This window comes from Chlorocebus sabaeus, chromosome 6, assembly GCF_047675955.1.
Source record: "Chlorocebus sabaeus isolate Y175 chromosome 6, mChlSab1.0.hap1, whole genome shotgun sequence".
Lineage (NCBI taxonomy): Eukaryota > Metazoa > Chordata > Mammalia > Primates > Cercopithecidae > Chlorocebus > Chlorocebus sabaeus.
In genome coordinates, this window is record NC_132909.1 from 41,131,818 (window position 1) to 41,150,778 (window position 18,961).

Genomic DNA, 18,961 nt, shown 5'->3' on the forward strand with positions numbered 1-18,961 from the left:
ATTTTACCAAAAAAGTATACTTGAGTGTAATTATGACTTTTCAAAGAAATGTCTACACATTTTAAAGTTATATAAAATTAATCTACTTATGAACAGTAGTTTTGCATTTTCTATACACAGCAGTCTGATTTAGTGCAATGTCTGAAGTGTCAGTGTCTTAGCTATTTCTACTGTTAATTCTCTGATAATTATATAAACTCAATTTGAATTAAATATTTCTTTGTATTTATTGCATCTGCAAAAGTATATTTTAGTATGAGCTCTGGCATTTTCTAAGCTATAGTTATGGAAAAAATGTTTTTCCAAATTCATTACATTTGCTGAATTCTTCTCTAATATAAATTTCCTAATGCTGAACAAAATTTTAGCAACTGCTTCAGGGTTGTCTAGTACAAAATGTGTACAATAAAATGATACAAGTAAAAGCACTACAACCCCCTTTATATTTGTAATGTTTGTCTCAGAATAAACTCTTCTTCACTTTAAAGGCTTATATTTCTGACAGATCATTTGAAAGTAATTGTATTTATAATACTTTTATTAAGTATGAACTCTCTGATGTTGTGTAATATGTGAGCAGATTATTAATGACTTTTCCACATTCTTTATATTTGTATACCGTTTCTCAACTATAAATGCTTTCCTGTACAATAAGCTGTGAACACTGGTTAAAAATTATATCCTTCACACTTGGAGTTTTCTCCAGTATAAATTATTTTACCTGCAATCAAGTGTGAAAACCATTTAAAAGTTTTTTCACAATCTTTATATTTCTAGAGTTTTGCACTAGTATTTTTTTTTCTTTTTATGTTTAGAAAAGCACTGTGACATCATTCAAGATTGTAGTTTCGCTCCAGTATGAAACATCTTATATATGTTAAGAATTGAGGACTTGTTAAGGGCTTTGTGACATTCTTCACACTTTAGGATTTCTGTCCAGTATAAATTATGTGTAAAAAGAGTTGAGAACTTTTAAAGGCTTTGTCACATTCTTCACATTCGTAGGTTTTATCTTCCACATGAGTTCTCATGTTTAGTAAGAGTTGAGAACTGGGTAGAGGCTATGCCACATTCATCACATTTCAAGGGTTTATCTCCAGCATGAATTATTTTGTGCTTGGTGAATGTTGAAGATTTGTTAGAAGCCAGGCCACGTTCTTCACATTTGTAGGGCTTCTCTTTTATGAATTCCCTTATGTTTAGTAAGGATTGATGAACAGTTAAAAGCCTTGACACATTCTTCACATTTGTAGGGTTTTTCTCCATTATGAATTATGTTTCATAAGGTTTGAGGAATGGTTACAAGCTTTGCCACATTGTTCACATTTGTTGGGGTTCTCTCCAGCATGAATTCTCTTATGTATGGTAAGGTATGAGAAACGATTGAAAGGTTTGCCACACTCTTCACATTTGTAGGGTTTCTCTCCAGTATGAATTATCTTATGTTGAGTAAGGTGTGAAGACCGGTTAAAGGCTTTGCCACATTCTTGACATTTGTAGGGCTTCTCCCCAGTATGAATTAACTTATGTTGAGTAAGGTGTGAAGATTGGTTAAAGGCTTTACCACACTCTTCACATTTGTAGGGTTTCTCTCCAGTATGTATTATCTTATGTCGAATAAGGTATGAAGACCGGTTAAAGGCTTTGCCACACTCTTCACACTTGTAGGGTTTCTCTTCAGTATGAATTATCTTATGTTGAATAAGGGTAGTAAGAGCTGAGGACCAGTTAAAGGCTTTGCAATATTCATCACATTTGTAGGCCTTCTGTCTAGTATGAATTCTCTTATGTTTAGTAAGGTGTGAAGACCGGTTAAAGGCTTTTCCACACTCTTCACATTTGTAGGGTTTCTCTCTAGTATGAATTACCTTATGTTGAGTAAGGTGTGAAGACCGGTTAAAAGCTTTGCCACACTCTTCACATTTGTAGGGTTTCTCTCCAGTATGAATCATCTTATGTCGAGTAAGGGCTGAGGACTGTTTAAAGGCTTTTCCACACTCTTCACATTTGTAGGGTTTCTCTCCAGTATGAATTCTCTTATGTTGAGTAAAAGTAGTGAGAGCTGAGGACCAGTCAAAGGCTTTGCAACATTCATCACATTTGTAGGGCTTCTCTCTACTATGAATTATCTTATGTTGAGTAAGGTGTGAAGACCGGTTAAAGGCTTTGCCACACTCTTCACATTTGTAGGATTTCTCTCTAGTATGAATTATCTTATGTTGAGTAAGGTGTGAAGACCGGTTAAAAGCTTTTCCACACTCTTCACATTTGTAGGGTTTCTCTCCAGTATGAGTCATCTTATGTCGAGTAAGGGCTGAGGACTTGTTAAAGGCTTTGCCACATTCTTCACATTTGTGGGAATTCTCTTTAATATGAATTCTCTTATGTTGAGTTAGTTGTGAAAGCATGCAAAATGATTTGCCACATTCTTTACATTTGCAAGTTTTCTTTTCAGTATGTCTTATCTGATGTCTATCTGAATTTGAAAATTTATAGAAGACTTTCACATATTTATCACATTGATATATTTTCCTCTGGGTAGTTATCAGACATTGGTTAAGTCCATTATAACTTCCTTTGCAAACCTTACACTCATCCACACTTTTACAGCCCTTTCTTAATTGTAAATTCTCATGTTCACATTTATCATGTCTCCCCAGTATGACTTTTTGGGAAAAATCTTTTATGTCTTGCTCCGGCCAAAGGTCTTCAGCAATATGAGAACACATAACTAAAAGAAATTAAAACAACAAATTACTCCACTTACTAGACTCAGGTAAATATTTTTTACAAATCTAACCTATAAAACTGTATACACTACATAAGCAAGATGGCATAGCAAAATACCACAGGCTCTAATTTATTCAAAAACATATAAAATGTAACAAAAACATACTGACCAAAACACATTTTTGGAAAATTTATAAATGAGTTAAGTGTGCGAAGTGCCCCAGGTGAACACAATGTAAAAAGCAACATAGAAGAAAAAGAAAAATCTATTATATTAACCCAACACAGCACTCCCTTCTCCCCAGTATAACATAGTGCCGTTAGAAGTATACATTGCCAACTCCTTGTTTTTATTTAAAAGAAAAATATTGGCACATACATTTTTATGTCTGGATTTTAGGGGTCTCTCAAGACACTGGTTTCATTCTCCCATTAAATAAAATGCTGGAAAAAAAAATAGTATACTTTGGAATAACAATTTGAGAATGTTGAGACCAAAGGTAAATGTTACAGCAGCAGACAGACTGCAGTACCACAGACAGGGAACAAGGGTAGCAAGTGATTGATAACTAGGAAGAAGTCACGCAAATAAACTTTTTAAACTAGAAAATAAAACATTTCAGATAAGACACATTCTAAGAACATGTTTAAAAGGCTCTCAGAATGTCTAACCATGACAACTGGTTTCAGACTATGCCAGGATAAAGCTACATTATAAAGACTGACAGGAACCTTTTTTTTTTTTCAATGTCCAAGTCTCAATCAAAGATTACAATGTATACAAAATAATACAGCAACATGGTCCCATCAAAAAAATCACAAAATTCTCAGAAAGCAATCATTATAAAATAAAAATGTATACATTTTAGAAATTTAAAATAAGTTGAATAACACTCAATGAGTAAAAGGAGCACAGACAACTACTGAAAATCAGAAAAAAGAAAAAAACTAATTGTAGAGGTAAAATACAAAGAGATAATAACTAACCAATTCTAAAAGAAAAAAATGATATAAAAATAAAGAAGTTCAACAAACTAAAATACACATACAAGATATTTATTTAAAAAACACATATATAAGAACAATTTAAAATGTCACAGACAAGAGAGAATCTCAAGAACTGCAAGATGAAAGTGATGTGTCATTTATAAGCATAGAGTTATAAACTAGTTTATAAACAGTTTAAAACAGTTATAAACTGTTTAAAACTAAACAGTGAGGTTTTCAAAAGAAAATTTTCCAGGCCAGAAGAAAACTGTGTGATATTGCCAAAGTCCTGAAGAAAAAATGCTGCCAGGTGAAAAGAATAATCATCAGCAAAAATGTCCTACCAAATAAATAAAAAAAAAGACCTTCTAAAATAACCAAATCCTGAGACAGTATATTGGCACTGCATATGACCTATATATATCAAAGATGCTGAAAAAAGTTTCTTCCACTGAAAATAACACGATGCTAGAAAACAACACATAATCATATAAAAATACATAAGTTCCTGGGAAACATACATACACAAAAATAGAATTCCTTAGCATTCTCATAATGGGATAGAAAACATTTATAAATATGCTCTAAAATTAGAAAAATAAAAGCACAGAAAGTATTGTAAATATCTGTTAATAAATATACAACAGATAATCAGCAATATCAATAACAAAGTTGAGGGCAGATATAATGGGGAACAATTTTTGTATATGACTGAAGTTCATTTTTCACCAGATTAAATATATACTACTTTATCTTTTAGAGGTTTTATGTAATCCCCGAGGTACCACAAAGAAAATATCTGTATAGACACCCAAAAGAAAATAAGAAAGAAGTGAAACCATATCAATGCTAATGAAACAGACACAATGGAAGACAGAAAGGGAGAAAATGAGGGATAAAGATACAAGAATCAAATAAAATAATTAATAAAATAACAGGAAGTCTTTGTCTTTTAGAAAATTACTTACATATATGTATAATTAGCTTTCTAATCAAGAGACATAGTTTCAATAAAGGGATGCATTAAAAAACATTAAAACTCAAGACCTGACTTGTCTTTCTACAAGAGTCAGTTTAGAACTAATAATAAAAAAAAGCCTGAAAGTGACAAGATTGATGTAGGCATTCTATCCAAATACTAACCAAATGAGAGCAGAAAAGGTCAAAGTAGTATTACACGAGCTACATCATAAGTCAAAAACTCATATTACATAAAATGTATATGAAGTCAAAACTCCAAAAGACAAAGAAAGACATTAAATAATAATAGACGGGGACTTATGAAAAATGTGTATGTATGCATATTTGTGAGTGTGTGTGTGTATCTCACCTTAGAGTTCCAAATATGTAAGGTAAATATTGACATAATTGAAGAAACACATAGAAAACAATATAATAATAGTAGGATATTTTGATACCTCACTTTCTCTGATAATAATAAAACAAGATAATATTAGTAAGGAAACAGCGGACTTGAGGGCAGTATAAAGCAAGTATTTCTAGCAGATACAGAGAACACTTCTCAACATCAGGAAACACACCCTTTGCAACAGCTCATACAACATTCTTTTTGATAGACCACCGGTTAGGTCAAAAAATAAATCTCAACAAATGTTTCAAAACTAAAATTTTGAGCTGGGCGTGGTGGCTCACACCTGTAATCCCAGCACTTTGGGAGGCCGAGGCAGGTGGATCACCTGAGGTCAGGCGTTCAAGACCAGCCCGGCCAACATGAAAATACAAAATTAGCCGGGTATGGTAGTGCATGCCTGTGATCCCAGCTACTTGGGAGGCTGAGGCAGGAGAATTGCTTGGACCCAGGAGGCGGAGGCTGCAGTGAAGAGAAATCACACCACTGCACTCCAGTCTGGCGACAGAGCAGGACTCTGTCTCAAAACAAACAAACAAATAACAACAACAAAAAACTGAAACTTTGGCAGGCATGGTGGCTCATGCCTGTAATCCCAGCAGTTTGGGAGGCCGAGACGGGTGGATCACCTGAGGTCAGGAGTTTGAGATGAGCCTGGCCAACATGGCGAAACCCTGTCTCTATCAAAAATACAAAACTTAACTTGGCCTGGTGGCATGCGCCTATAATCCCAGATACGCAGCAGGTTAAAGCATGAGAATCGCTTGAACCCAGGAGGCAAGAGTTGCAGTGAGCCGAGATCACACCACTGCGCCCCAATCCTGGGCAACAGAGTGAAAGTGTCTCAAAAAACAACAACAACAACAATAAAAAAAAACCCCTAAAAGTTTAAGGATTACTTTCTATGAACAAAATGGAATAAGAATATAAAACAATGGGAAAAAAAACTGAAAAATTCACAAATATATATAGAAATTAAACAATACACTCAAGCATACTCTTGTTCAAATATTAAAATAATTAATATTGTATAGATGTTTATATCATTTAATGTAATCTACAGATTGAATGCAATGTTTTTCAAATTTCTCATTGCATTTTTGAGAAAATAGTAATAGCAAACTCAGGAGTGCTATTGCAAGAGACAACAAGGTACCCAACAATCTTCAAAAAGAAAAAAAAAAGTTGGAGGCATTATAATTCCTTATTTCAAAGCATATTACAAAGCTACAGAATTAAAACAATTTAGTATCAGTATCAAACTGAAAACTAGACAAATCAAATAGAATGCAACACATAAACTTTAATATATATGGTCATATAAAGAGTCATTTACATACCCATAATAATTGTAGCATTGTTACTGAAAGCCAATAGGTAAAAACAATGCTAATTTCTGTCACCAAATTATTCAATAGATACAATTTGAAATGTAAAAATACTGGAACATCACTCAGTTTTCTTACTTTCTTTCTTTCTTTTTTTTTTTGAGATGAAGTCTCACTCTTGTCCCCCAGGCTGGAGTACGATGGCATGATCTCAGCTCATTGCAACCCCTGTTTCCCGGGTTCAAGCAATTCTCCTGCCTTGGCCCCCTGAGTAGCTGGGATTACAGGCACCTACCACCACACTCAGCTAATTTCTGTATTTTTAGTTGAGATGGGGTTTCACCATGTTGGCCAGGCTGGTCTAGAACTCCTGACCTCAGGTGATCCACCCGCCTTGGTCTCCCAAAGTGCTGGGATTACAGATGTGAGCTACTGCGCCCAATCATATCACTCAGTTTTCAAAAAGCAGAAAATATTCTAACAACTACACAGATAAATCTTGATGATATTTTGCAAAGTGACATGAGCCAGCCACAAACACACAGAGATTGTATGAGATACATAAAGAAGTTACACCACTAGGAACACAAAACAGAGTGGTGTTTCAAAAGTGCCGTAATACTGGAAAAGTTGGTAGTTGTATAATGTGTATTGAGATTTAGCTTTGCAAGATAAAAATGCTTCAGCAGGCCGGGCGCCGTGGCTCAAGCCTGTAATCCCAGCACTTTGGGAGGCCGAAACGGGCGGATCACGAGGTCAGGAGATCGAGACCATCCTGGCTAACACGGTGAAACCCCGTCTCTACTAAAAAATACAAAAAACTAGCCGGGCGAGGTGGCGGGCGCCTGTAGTCCCAGCTACTGGGGAGGCTGAGGCAGGAGAATGGCGTGAACCTGGGAGGCTGAGCTTGCAGTGAGCTGAGATCCGGCCACTGCACTCCAGCCTGGGCAACAGAGCGAGACTACGTCTAAAAAAAAAAAAAAATGCTTCAGCAATATGTTGCAGAATAATGTCAATATAACTAAACTGAATATTTGAAAATATTTTATTATAAATTATTATGTGTTTTTGACAAGTAAAAACAATAGTAGCTAAAAGAGAAATTTAGTTATGAGTTTAGTTTCTCGAGATGGAGTTTCGCTCTTGTCGCCCAGCTGGAGTGCAATGGCATGATCTTGGTTCACTTCAGTCTCCGCCTCCTGGGCTCAAGCGAGTCTCCTGCCTCAGGTTCCCAAGTAGCTGGACTACTGGCGCCCACCACCATGCCCGGCTAATTTTTTTGTATTTTTAGTAGAGACGGGCTTTCACCACTATGACCAGGCTGGTCTCAAACTGACCTCAGGTGATCCACCCACCTTGGTCTCCCAAATACTTGCTGGGATTACAGGCCACCACACCCTGCCGGTAGTTTTTAAATTATCTTCAAATCCAAAAGTATTTCTTTCACAGAAAAATAACAGAGATTCACAAACAAACAGGATATGGAAGATTCACAAATAAATAGGATGTTGAAATTAGGAGAATTTTTGTGACTACTCATCTGCACTGGATTAAACAACAAACCTACACAACAAATATACAAGTTATAAAGAAACACAGGGATAATATTTATAAAGGCAAACAAACATAGAGATAATTATATTGGCAATGGATGTTTGGCTGATTCATATTTGATTTTGCTCCACACTGTGTTAAATTGTTCAGAACTAAATATTGTCATACACAATTATAATATAAACTGAAAAATCAAGACACAATTAACTGGTATGAGGTGACATGTTCTAAAATATAATACAAAAATATAAAATTGCAAAACAAATTTAAAATGCAGAATGTAATACTTATTGGACAGCATCAAGTCGATCCATATACTCATGAACAAAATCTTGGAAGAAGTCTATAGGGAAAAAGTAATACATAGTTTACCTGAAAATGAAAAAAACTAAGTTCTTCCCAAATTTTGAGGTAATAAAATAATACCTGACCAATAATACTTGATTTGAAATTATTTTACTTCAAAAAAAGATAAAAAGACTTTCCAAAATGAAAGGTGAGAGTGTTCATCATGACTAGCACTGTCCTACAAAAAATGCTACATGGTGGCGAGGCACAGTGGCTCATGCCTATCATCTGACAGTTTTAGGAGGCCCAGGCAGTCACATCACTTGGGACCAGGAGTTCAAGAACATCCTGAGGAACATGGTGAGACTTTGCATATAAAAACAAAGAAATGCTACAATGAGTCCATTATATTGAAAAATAAAATTCTGCACAGCATCATATGACTATGTAAATATAAAGCTCTCTATTAAATGTAAATATACAGACACACATAGAATCCTTTACTATTACAATGATGGTGCATAAAATCCCTAAATTTCTTCCATAGAATATGAAAAACAAAATATAAATCTGCATAAATCTGTTATTAAATTTGTAATATTAATAACAAAAATGTAGAGGTATAGTATTTGTATTCAGTTGAAGTTGTTATGAGATTAAAATATACTGTTTTAACTTTAAGATGTTTTATGTAATCTTCATTTTTCAAGATGATTATGAAGATAATATTTATAGAAAGTATGCTAAACAAATAGAAAAAGAATCAAAGCATATCACTATAAAATTAAACAAAATTTAAAGTGGTAAAATAGGAAATGAGAAAAAACATATCTATAAGAGCACATAAAACAATAATAATAAAACTGGTAACAGAAACATTTCTTTAAGCAATTATTTTAAATACAAATTAATTAAACTATTTAATTTTTTAAAATGTAATCCCAGGACTTTGGGAGGCCAAGGTGGACTGATCACTTAATCTCAGAAGGTCAAAACCAGAGTGGGCAACATGGCAAAACTGTGTCTCTACAAAAAATACAAAAAAACGAGTTGGATGTGATGCCACATACTTGTATCCCAGCTACCCGAGAGGCTGAAATGAGAGGTCATCTGAGTTTGGGAGGTTGAAGCCACTGTGAGCCATGATCAAACCATTGCAAACCAGCCTGGTTGACAGAGTGAGAACCTATCTCAAAAATAAAAAAGTAAGTAAATTATATTTAAAAAATTAAATGCCTAATTGGCTTAAGAAAAACAGCATATAATACGCTGCATACAAGAGATTCATTTTAGCATTTAGTTAAATAGGCTGAAAGTAACAGAATGAAAAAATTCCATATTCCATGCAAATAGTAACAATTGGGTGAGGTCATCATAATTACAGTAGACATAATATGTCCTAAGTACTAGCATGAGACAAAGACTGATATTATATAATGGTAAAATGGGTCAATTTAACTGGTATCTATCCATATGTGTATGTGTGTACATATATGTATACATACAGATATGTGTATATATAACATATATATGCATACATATATATATCTATATAGGGCTGGGCATGGTGGCTCATGCCTTTAATCCCAGAACTTTGGGAGGCCTAGGCAGGTGGATGATGAGGTCAGGAGTTCAAGACTATCCTGGCTAACATGGTGAAACCCCGACTCTACTAAAAATACAAAAATTAGCCGGGCATGGTGGCACGTGCCTTGCAATCCCAGCAACTCAGGAGGCTGAGGTGGAAGAATCGTTTGAACCTGGAAGATGGAGGTTGCAGTGAGCTGAGATCGTGCCACTGTACTCCAACCTGGGCAACAAAGTAAGACTCCATCTCAAAAAACAAAACAAAAAAATTCTATATAGAAATATAATTAATATAGTATTTAATAAAATACTTATCCAGCTATATGTATATGTATATATAACATCAGGGGTCCAAAATATATAAAGCAAATATCAACAAATTGAAGCAGGAAATACATAGCAACATACTTGTAGACATCAAGATCCCATTTTCAATAATAAATAGAAAATTCAGATAAAATAGCAATAATAAAACACAGAACTTAGAAAACATTATAGACTGTATTAATTATTTTGAATACACAGGAAGCCCAAGAGTAGATAATTTATTTAAAAAAAAAAGATTTGGCTCACAGTTTGGCAGGCTGTACAAGAAGTGTGCACCAACATCTGCTTCTGGTGAGGGTCTCAAAAAGCTTACAATCATGGTAGAAGGCCAAGAGTAACTGGACATACCACATGGTAAAAGACAGCAAGTGTGAGGTGAAGGAGCCAGGTACGTTTAATGAACCAGCTCTCTTTTGAATTAATGGAGTGTACAATTTTGATTACAAAGAGGATGGTGCCAACCCATGCACAAGGAATTTTTCCCCACAAACCAAACACCTCCCACTGGTCTTACATCCAACATTGAGAATTACATAGCAGCATGAAGTCCTCATGCCTATAACCCCAACACTTTGGAGGACCAAAGTGAGGGGGTCTCTTGGGGCCAGAAGTTTGAGACCAAGCTGGGCAATATAGTGAGACCCTGTTCCTACAAAAAATAAAAATTAGCCAGACATGGTAGTGCATGTCTGTAGTCCCAGCTACTAGGGATGCTGAGGTGAAAGGATCACTTGAGCCTAGGAGGTTGAGGTGACAGTGAGCCAAAATCATGCCACTGCACTCCAGCCTGGGTGATAGAGTAAGATCCTGTCTAAAAACAACAATAAATACATTTTAAGTATACCAAAATTATACACTGTGTGTTTTCTGACCACAAGTGAATAAAACTAGGAATTAAAAGCAAAAGTAAAACTGGCAAATCCAAAAGTATATAAAACTAACTACAAAACTCTTCAACATATTCTTGCTCATGGGCCAAAAATTTAATTTTTCAAAGGTGTCAATACAACCTACAGTGGTGAACAAATTTAATATAATCGTTATAACAATCTCAACAGCACAGTTTTTAACAGAAATAATATGGTTTGGCTGCATCCCCACCCAAATCTCACCCAAATCTCATCTTGAATTGTAGCTCCCATAATTCCCATGTGTCAGAAGAGAGACAGGGAGAGGTAATTAAATCATGAAAGTGGTTCTTTCCTGTGCTGTTCTTGTGATAGTGAATAAGTTCCAGGAGATCTGATGGGTTTATAGAGGGGAGTTCTCTGCTAACGCCCTCTTGCCTTCCACCATGTAAGACATGACTTGCTCCTCCTTCGCATTATGCCATGATTGTGAAGCCTCTGACAAAAATACCTTTATGAGTGAACCAGGCCTCATGGCTTGAACCTGTAATGACAGCTACAAGTGTATTACGGTTGGAGAATTGCTTCAGGCCAGGATTTCAAGACCAGCTTGGGTTATGTAGCGAGGCCCCATCTCCAACATAAGTGCCTTTAAGAGATCTTTAAGGTCCAGGGATGAAGTTGTGAAATTCTGCTAAAGCCAAATATTGAGGAGTGTTCTCTTCAGAAGGCAGGCTATCATTCCAGTGGCAAACTACAGGACCCCTGGTCTTAGCTACAGGACAGGAAATGGCCAACCCAACTTGGTCCCACTGAGAATTCTGGATTTACTCTGTGAATTATTTCAAAATCCTTTCAGCCACAGTCTGGGAGAGGTTCTGTCCTTTCATAGGCCTGGAGGAAGACACCCGTTTATAGTCATGCAGGCAGGCCTGCAGACCCTGGCTTTTAATATGGTGCCTGAAGTAGTTCAAAGTCTCAGTTACAGCTTTCTGGGCCACAGTTTATGGCCAGTTCTCTTTACCTAGAAACCAACACAGTGACCTGAGGAAATCCTCTGTGGTACTCAGCGAAGGCTGTACTCATTTACATCCTGATTTAAGGTACATTATATACAGACCCTACTGCAAAAACCTGCCCTAGTGTCTGCCCTACAGAGCAAAGTCTTGAAGGATATCCAATCTGTCCAAAAATAATATGGGGATTACAACTATCTAAGCCCCTTGTAACAAGCCAACTAAAGGTGGACCCTAGTGCAGACCCAGCAACCTTGTGACCAAGCTACAACCCCTCTCCATCACAAACCCAGAGGGAATCCCATCACCCTGGGGGACCAATGGAAGACCTTTACCTACTGAAACCAGTTTATAGCAACTTGAAGAGGTGTTTGCTTCTTCAAATTCACAGACACCAAATGCAAAATTATATTGTGCACCTTGTCAATGCTTCCATTTTAACATAGCACTGATGTGGCAGAATAATTAGTCAAAACAATTTTCAAAAAGCCATTGAAACTGAAGACAAATAAGTAAAAATTTGTTGTTTGTAGATGACATGATCTTATATATAAAAAACCATAAGCAGTGCATTAAAACCTGTCTTAAGTTAATAAACTCAGTAAATTAGCAAAATATAAAACTAATGTACAAATATAAGTTATCATCCCATACACTTAAAACAAACTATCTGATAAAATAGACAAAAAAAAAATCTTATTTACAATAGCATTAAAACAATAAATTTCTGGCCAGGCACGGTTGCTCACACCTGTAAACCCAACACTTTGGGAGGCTGATGAGGGCGGATCATCTGAGGTCAGGAGTTTGAGACCAGCCTGGCCAACATAGTGAAAACCATCTCTACTAAAAATACAAAAATTAGCCAGGCATGATGGCGAGCGCCTGTAATCCCTGCTACTTAAAAGGCTGAGGCAGGAGAATCACTTGAACCTGGGACAGGGAGTTTGCAGTGAGCTGAGACTTTGCCATTGTACTTCAGCCTAGGCAAGAAGAGTAACTCTGTCTCAAAAAATAAATAAATTTCAGAGAACAAATTTGACCAAGGAGATAAAAAATCTTTACACTGAAAGATATAAGATAGCTAGGAAAAGAAATAGAGAAGACACAAATAAATTTAAAAATGTTTTATGTCTATGAGTTGAAAGAATAAGATTCAATAAATATAGGTTCAATAAGCTCCCTACAAAAATTCCAGAGGTAAGTTTTTTTTACAGTAATAGAAAATACAAGACTAAAGATTACATGAAACTACAATAAACTTTGAATAGCCAAAGCGATCTGGAGGAAAAAAACAAAGCAGAACGACATCATATTTTATAATTACAAATTATCTTTCAATATACTAAAAAAAAGATGAAATGTGCAGAAAAATTTAAAAATTCAATGGAACAGAAACCACTATTTCAGACATGATGCAAAAAGAGAACTTAAGAAAAAGCTTAACATAGAATTTTTTAAAATTATGCAGATATTTGTGTGTCCCTAAAAACAATGAAAAAGTAGTCAGACTGTGTAGTCTCTTATATGCCATGAAGACTTTGGCTCTCACTGTAAACTTGAAGGAAAATTACTGAAAGGAAAGTAGAATCTTTAGAGAATTTAAAAGCATAAGACAGAAAATGTCCCTATGTGAGAGCAAAGAAAAAAAAAAAAAACAAACTCAGGCTTCCAGAAACTATATCCTTTGGAACACAGCTTCCCAAATGACATTTTAAGGACTTGCTTTCTCCTTGACCTTTGGATCTCTCATCTGGGTCATCTGTTGTATTGGCTTTCACTCTCACCTACCTGGGGGTTTGGCTACCATCTCATGTCTGTTCATATTCCAGGGCTCCTTTCCTTGCTCCAGACAGGTGATTAGGTCTGGCTTAGAGACAGCAATACCTGTTTTATTAAAAATAAGTAATATGCATCTTGTTCATATTCTGCAATTACCAACTTAGTAATGTGCTCAATAAAGAGAATGTTAATACAATATTCTAATACATTTATTCCAAAATACTAATTTATAACAGTTATTTCTAAATATTTAGAAAATACTGTATATTTGTAGGTTCTTAATTCACTACTCAGAACTACTGAATAAAAAAATTGGTGGTAGCAATTAGATTTTAAGGTGTGGGCAATAATATTTTATACCAGTAAATTTCTGAAATTACCACTAATCTAGAGTGAGGGATACAGATCAACTCAGCAATGTGGAAAGTTCAGCTCAAGATGAAACATCTTGAAGAAATTTTTTTTCTACACTGACAAATCCTTATGATTTTCTTGAAAACAGGGATTTGAAACTCATTTATGCAAAGCATAATTATCAAAAATTACCAAATTATCAAAAAACATTCTACAAAAAAACAAAAAGAAAACAAAAATAAAGCCTTTAGAGTATATTAGGAATTGAGTATTGAAGTTATCCTCACCCAGGAAGACCAGGTTTCTGTAGTTCTCTAACATCACATCCCTATATAAATTCTGCTGAACAGTGTCCAGGCATTGCCACTCCTCCAGAGAGAATTCTACAGTCACATCCCTAAATGTCAGTGGTCCCTGAAAAACACACAAACACAGACGCATATATATTTACCAAGTGGTCATGGACAGAATTTTTAATGTCACTCAAAGTGTAATTCGAGAGTAGAGAGAACAGGTTCTGCCTTATAGGAGTGACCAAAATTATCCAAGAAAATATTTTTTTAACCCAGAAATATTCTCTAATGTATTCTCCGACTCTAAAAAACACACCCCCATACACATGTACCAAGTGGCCATGGGCAGAATTTTTAATGTGTCTCAAGGTCAAATGAGAGAGTAGAGAACTGATTCTGACTTATAGAAAGTCTGAGTTTCTGCTTTTTTTTTTTTTTTTTAAGTTTCTGGATTTCTAACAAGTTCGCCAGTAATGCCAATGTTTTTGGCCCAAGAAGAATATTTTGTCAAACATCCACTAAGTAAAAGAGCCTGTGTTTTTCCTAGTATTGCTGGACTGTAAAAAAAAGATAAGAGTTTTCACTTGCCAAAGACAGATATATGCAAAGAAAACTTAAGAGGGGTAGCTACCAGATAAAATGTGATGGTTTATGCACAGCAGCTGCATAAAAATAATTTATAATGAAAAGAAAAATAATTAGCTTTCTAGTAAAAAAAATCCGTCGCAGAGCTCCTTAACCAAGTGAATCATTAATATTACTTGCACTAGGACAAATTTTTATGATGTGCTGATGCACAAAAGAAGGACACAGCATCACCACTGTGACATTTTCTCCCAGAAGTAAATTGTAGTCCGAATTTCACCATAAAGAACCATCAGTTTTATACCAAGTTCAAGATACAGGTATCTCCCATGTTGTGTAAGTTTTAATAGTGATTTTTTAGTATTCTTTCTTTAGCACCCTAGAGAGCAGGCATTTTCTCATATTTTTTTAAGGATTTTCTGGGTAATAAATGCCATCCTCTTTAAACAAACACTTTCTTAATCCTGTTCTGTATAGAGTTAATGAAGAACACAGATGGAACCTCAATATTACAAGTTTTCTGTGTTTTTTAAGAACCCCTTTATTCTTCCAATAGGAATCTTGAGTATTCACACCTTCCCAGCCACAAAGGGAACATTTTTAATACAGTAGATTATAAATTCATGAAGAGAATTCCGCATGGCATAGAAGGAGCCATGATGTAGAAGGCTCCAGTATATGGGAAAAAACATATTTTTCAGAGACCTTTGACTATTATAAGAATTTTTTAAAGTAGTTAAAACAAACTCATTAGGGAGGAAAAACACAAGCAGAGAAGTAAAGCTTTGCATGTAAAAATGCATGGCACTTCAGAAGGCAGAGTGGACACAGCTCTTGATATGAGACATGTTTAGCTGAAGAAAAAAAAAAGGCATTTTTTTCCTGCTTCTCCTCTGGAATTCCTGCTTAGATGAAATTTTCTGCACCAATTACACCGGCACCTTGAGAATATGCCTTTAAAGGTGTCAGCACCACCCATTTACCTGCTACCACCACACCCACAGGCAGAAGGACCAAGAACTGCAGAAACATTCCATCCATTTCTGTCCTTTATACTAGTAGAGATTCAGGAACAATGAGCTTCTTTATGAAGATAAAAATACAAGTTTTTTCTTTTCTGTCTTCAGATGCCCTCCTCTGCCACAGACACCAGCAATTTCTGCTACAGTAATGGTAATATGGGCCACACTGCCTTGTCTCTCCCAAACCCAAACAGAACAGGCCCTGTGACCATCCTTTAGTGAAAAGGTTTCTACCTTAACTCTCACGAATGCCTTGAACCCTTCATTGTTGATTCTGGCCTCACCTTGGAATTATATGAGGCACTTAATTAAAACAACATATATGTTTCCACCTAAAACAATAAACAAAACCTGTGGGAAAAGCTCAAGTAAGGATTTTTCTGCAAATTGCCCATGTAATCCTAATTAGAGGTCTGGGCTTATAACCACTTAGCTAAGCATTTAATCTCAAGCTTTTATGAGCTTACAAATCACTTAGTAATTTTGGCCCCACTCTATGTAATGTGATTCTGCAGGTTTGAAAAGGGTCCAAAATGAATGTTTTAAACAAGTCCCCTGTCAATGTTGATGTTACTCCCCCTGGGCTCATGATTAGCATTAGAGAAAGCAGGCATAGCACAGAGTCCCTTACACTCATTACTCTTGTCACAACACAAATACTTCTAGGGCAAATAAAGACAACCACTCTCCATCCTAAAGTATCATATTCTTTGCTGGCTCTGCAGAGTATACAGAGAAAATAGAAAGCAGCCATATCTGAATAAGTCTGTGTTTAAATAACAACATGTACAAGTGTACTGACGGAATGTTTATTAAACATTGTGCTCTATGTGCTCAAGAGGATGTTGCAGAGCACTGTGCTGGGAATAACACATTATGTGACTTAATCGTCATAACACCTTTGGAGTTGGTACTAAGTGTTTAATAATTCCCAGGATTTAGATAAAGGGCACAGCATTTTAATTTTTTTAGTTTCTCTGTCATTAATTTTTTATAAAACGTATAGAATAAAAGCTATATAGATAGATGAGAGGGATAAAGGAAAAATTTAATGTAGTTTAGAGGAATTTTTATTGTGTTTATATGTAAATCAGTTCTCTGAGGCAAGACTCCAGGGTGGGGACAGGACTCAGTCAAGTTCCCAAGAAAGAACTGAACAGAACTGGAACAGGGAGTGGAGCCTACGTAGAATTTGTTCTCTATGCCACTGGTGTACTTCCAGTTCTGTTTCCTAAGCTTACCTAAGAAAAACTTAAATCTCACAGTTCATGTAACTTTAATATTTTTTAGCTACTGCCCTGTCAATTTCATAATATATACTAATAATCCATTTAATCAAAACTCTTGTTTATCTAGAATAATTTTACTAGAAGATAAATATGTATTCTTAGCAAAATAAAAGAAATAAAAATAATAACAATTCTTCTGTCCATAAACATCCCTTCAGGTGATGACATCAGAAGTGACAGCAATATCATTTATTTTTTATTTGTGTTACTTACGGCCCAAATAAACCCCAAGTTTCTTTGCACAAATCTACTTATTATATCAACCATATGATGCTTAATTCATTGTTTATCCAGTTGCTAGTCTAGACTAAAAGTTCATGGATGGCAGGGACCATGATTGCTACATCTATTATTCTAATGGCCATATGAGATGGGAGCATTTAGTTTATCTGTTCGAATCTTCAGAACTTCTTTTCCTCCCAAGTACCAGGAATCTGAAGAAACTGTCATCTGAGTACCAACCAAAAATATCTCTTTTTTTTTTTTTTTTTTAGACGGAGTCTCGCTGTGTCGCCCAGGCTGGAGTGCAGTGGCGCGATCTCGGCTCACTGCAAGCTCCGCCTCCCGGGTTCACGCCATTCTCCCGCCTCAGCCTCCGAGTAGCTGGGACTACAGGCGCCCGCCACCACGCCCGGCTAGTTTTTTTTTTTTTTTTTGTATTTTTAGTAGAGACGGGGTTTCACCATGTTAGCCAGGATGGTCTCGATCTCCTGACCTCGTGATCCACCCGCCTCGGCCTCCCAAAGTGCTGGGATTACAGGCTTGAGCCACCGCGCCCGGCCCAAAAATATCTCTTGAATGAGGGAAGGATGACCCATTTCTCTTACACTGAGACAGAAGCAGAGTTAACCACTCTTGTCAGCCTGACACAATTCTGCTCTGGAAATCCTCAAATGTCTCAAAGACGCCTAGGTGATTCCGAGAGGATTCCCAGTGACCGTGCACTGATGGCCCAATTGTAAGCCAGACAGAAGAGATGTAGGCTGATTCTAAATAGAAAATGGAACTGTCCTGGTAAAGCTCCAGAACCTGGATCACCTGTCCTAATTTGCTAGCTTTTGGGTAAGAGGAAGGATAAAAATGTTCTACTCCAGTATCACATTTTACCAGTAGGTATAGTTGTGGTCATGGCTGTGGATACTTTGTAGCCTTGATCTCTCACTCCTAAGATGCTTATCTTTACTTACAGATTCTGCTATCAGATTCTATGTACACTGGGATCCTCTCATGTAACTGTAGCAGGTCACTGGACAAGACCTGAAAAGCTCAAAGAGCCACACTATCAAAGGGGCACTTTGAGATGTCTATGTTGACATCTCACAATGCAGAAAATTCCTCCTGTTGGTTTTCATTGCCTTCTTAATCTAAAACCTGGCCCTGTCTTGTGAATCTCAGGCAGGGGTCAGCTCTTATGTGCAGATTCTTGGTCAGATCAAACTGGCTCTACATTCTTGGGTGTTACAGCAAATGGAGTACAATCAAAGAGAGATGTTCTCCTAGAGGCTGTTCTAGCACATCCTAAGTAATATGTCTGCCTAAAAAGAAAAATCCGAGGCAACACAGATATAAGTAGACAGTTTATTTGTTCCACCCTTGAGGATT

At 36.1% G+C, this 18,961-nt stretch overlaps 1 protein-coding gene across 6 annotated transcripts in view; it reads right to left on the reverse strand.

Moving 5' to 3' along the window:
- Nucleotides 1-18,961, reverse strand: part of LOC103234280 (zinc finger protein 257) — a 190,295-nt gene that overhangs the window by 514 nt on the left and 170,820 nt on the right. The window contains exons 1-4 of one of the 6 annotated variants that reach the window (XM_037995088.2): nucleotides 14,458-14,491; nucleotides 13,826-13,900; nucleotides 2,090-2,731; nucleotides 1,998-1,999 (exon numbers count right to left, since the gene is read on the reverse strand). In XM_037995088.2, coding sequence (XP_037851016.1) covers nucleotides 1,998-1,999; nucleotides 2,090-2,731; nucleotides 13,826-13,900; nucleotides 14,458-14,491 — 753 coding nt within the window. Of the gene's footprint in view, nucleotides 1-1,265; nucleotides 2,732-13,825; nucleotides 13,922-14,457; nucleotides 14,585-18,961 lie in introns of those variants that run through there. The other 5 variants (XM_073016724.1, XM_007995996.3, XM_073016726.1 and 2 more) reach the window with 5 other exon arrangements.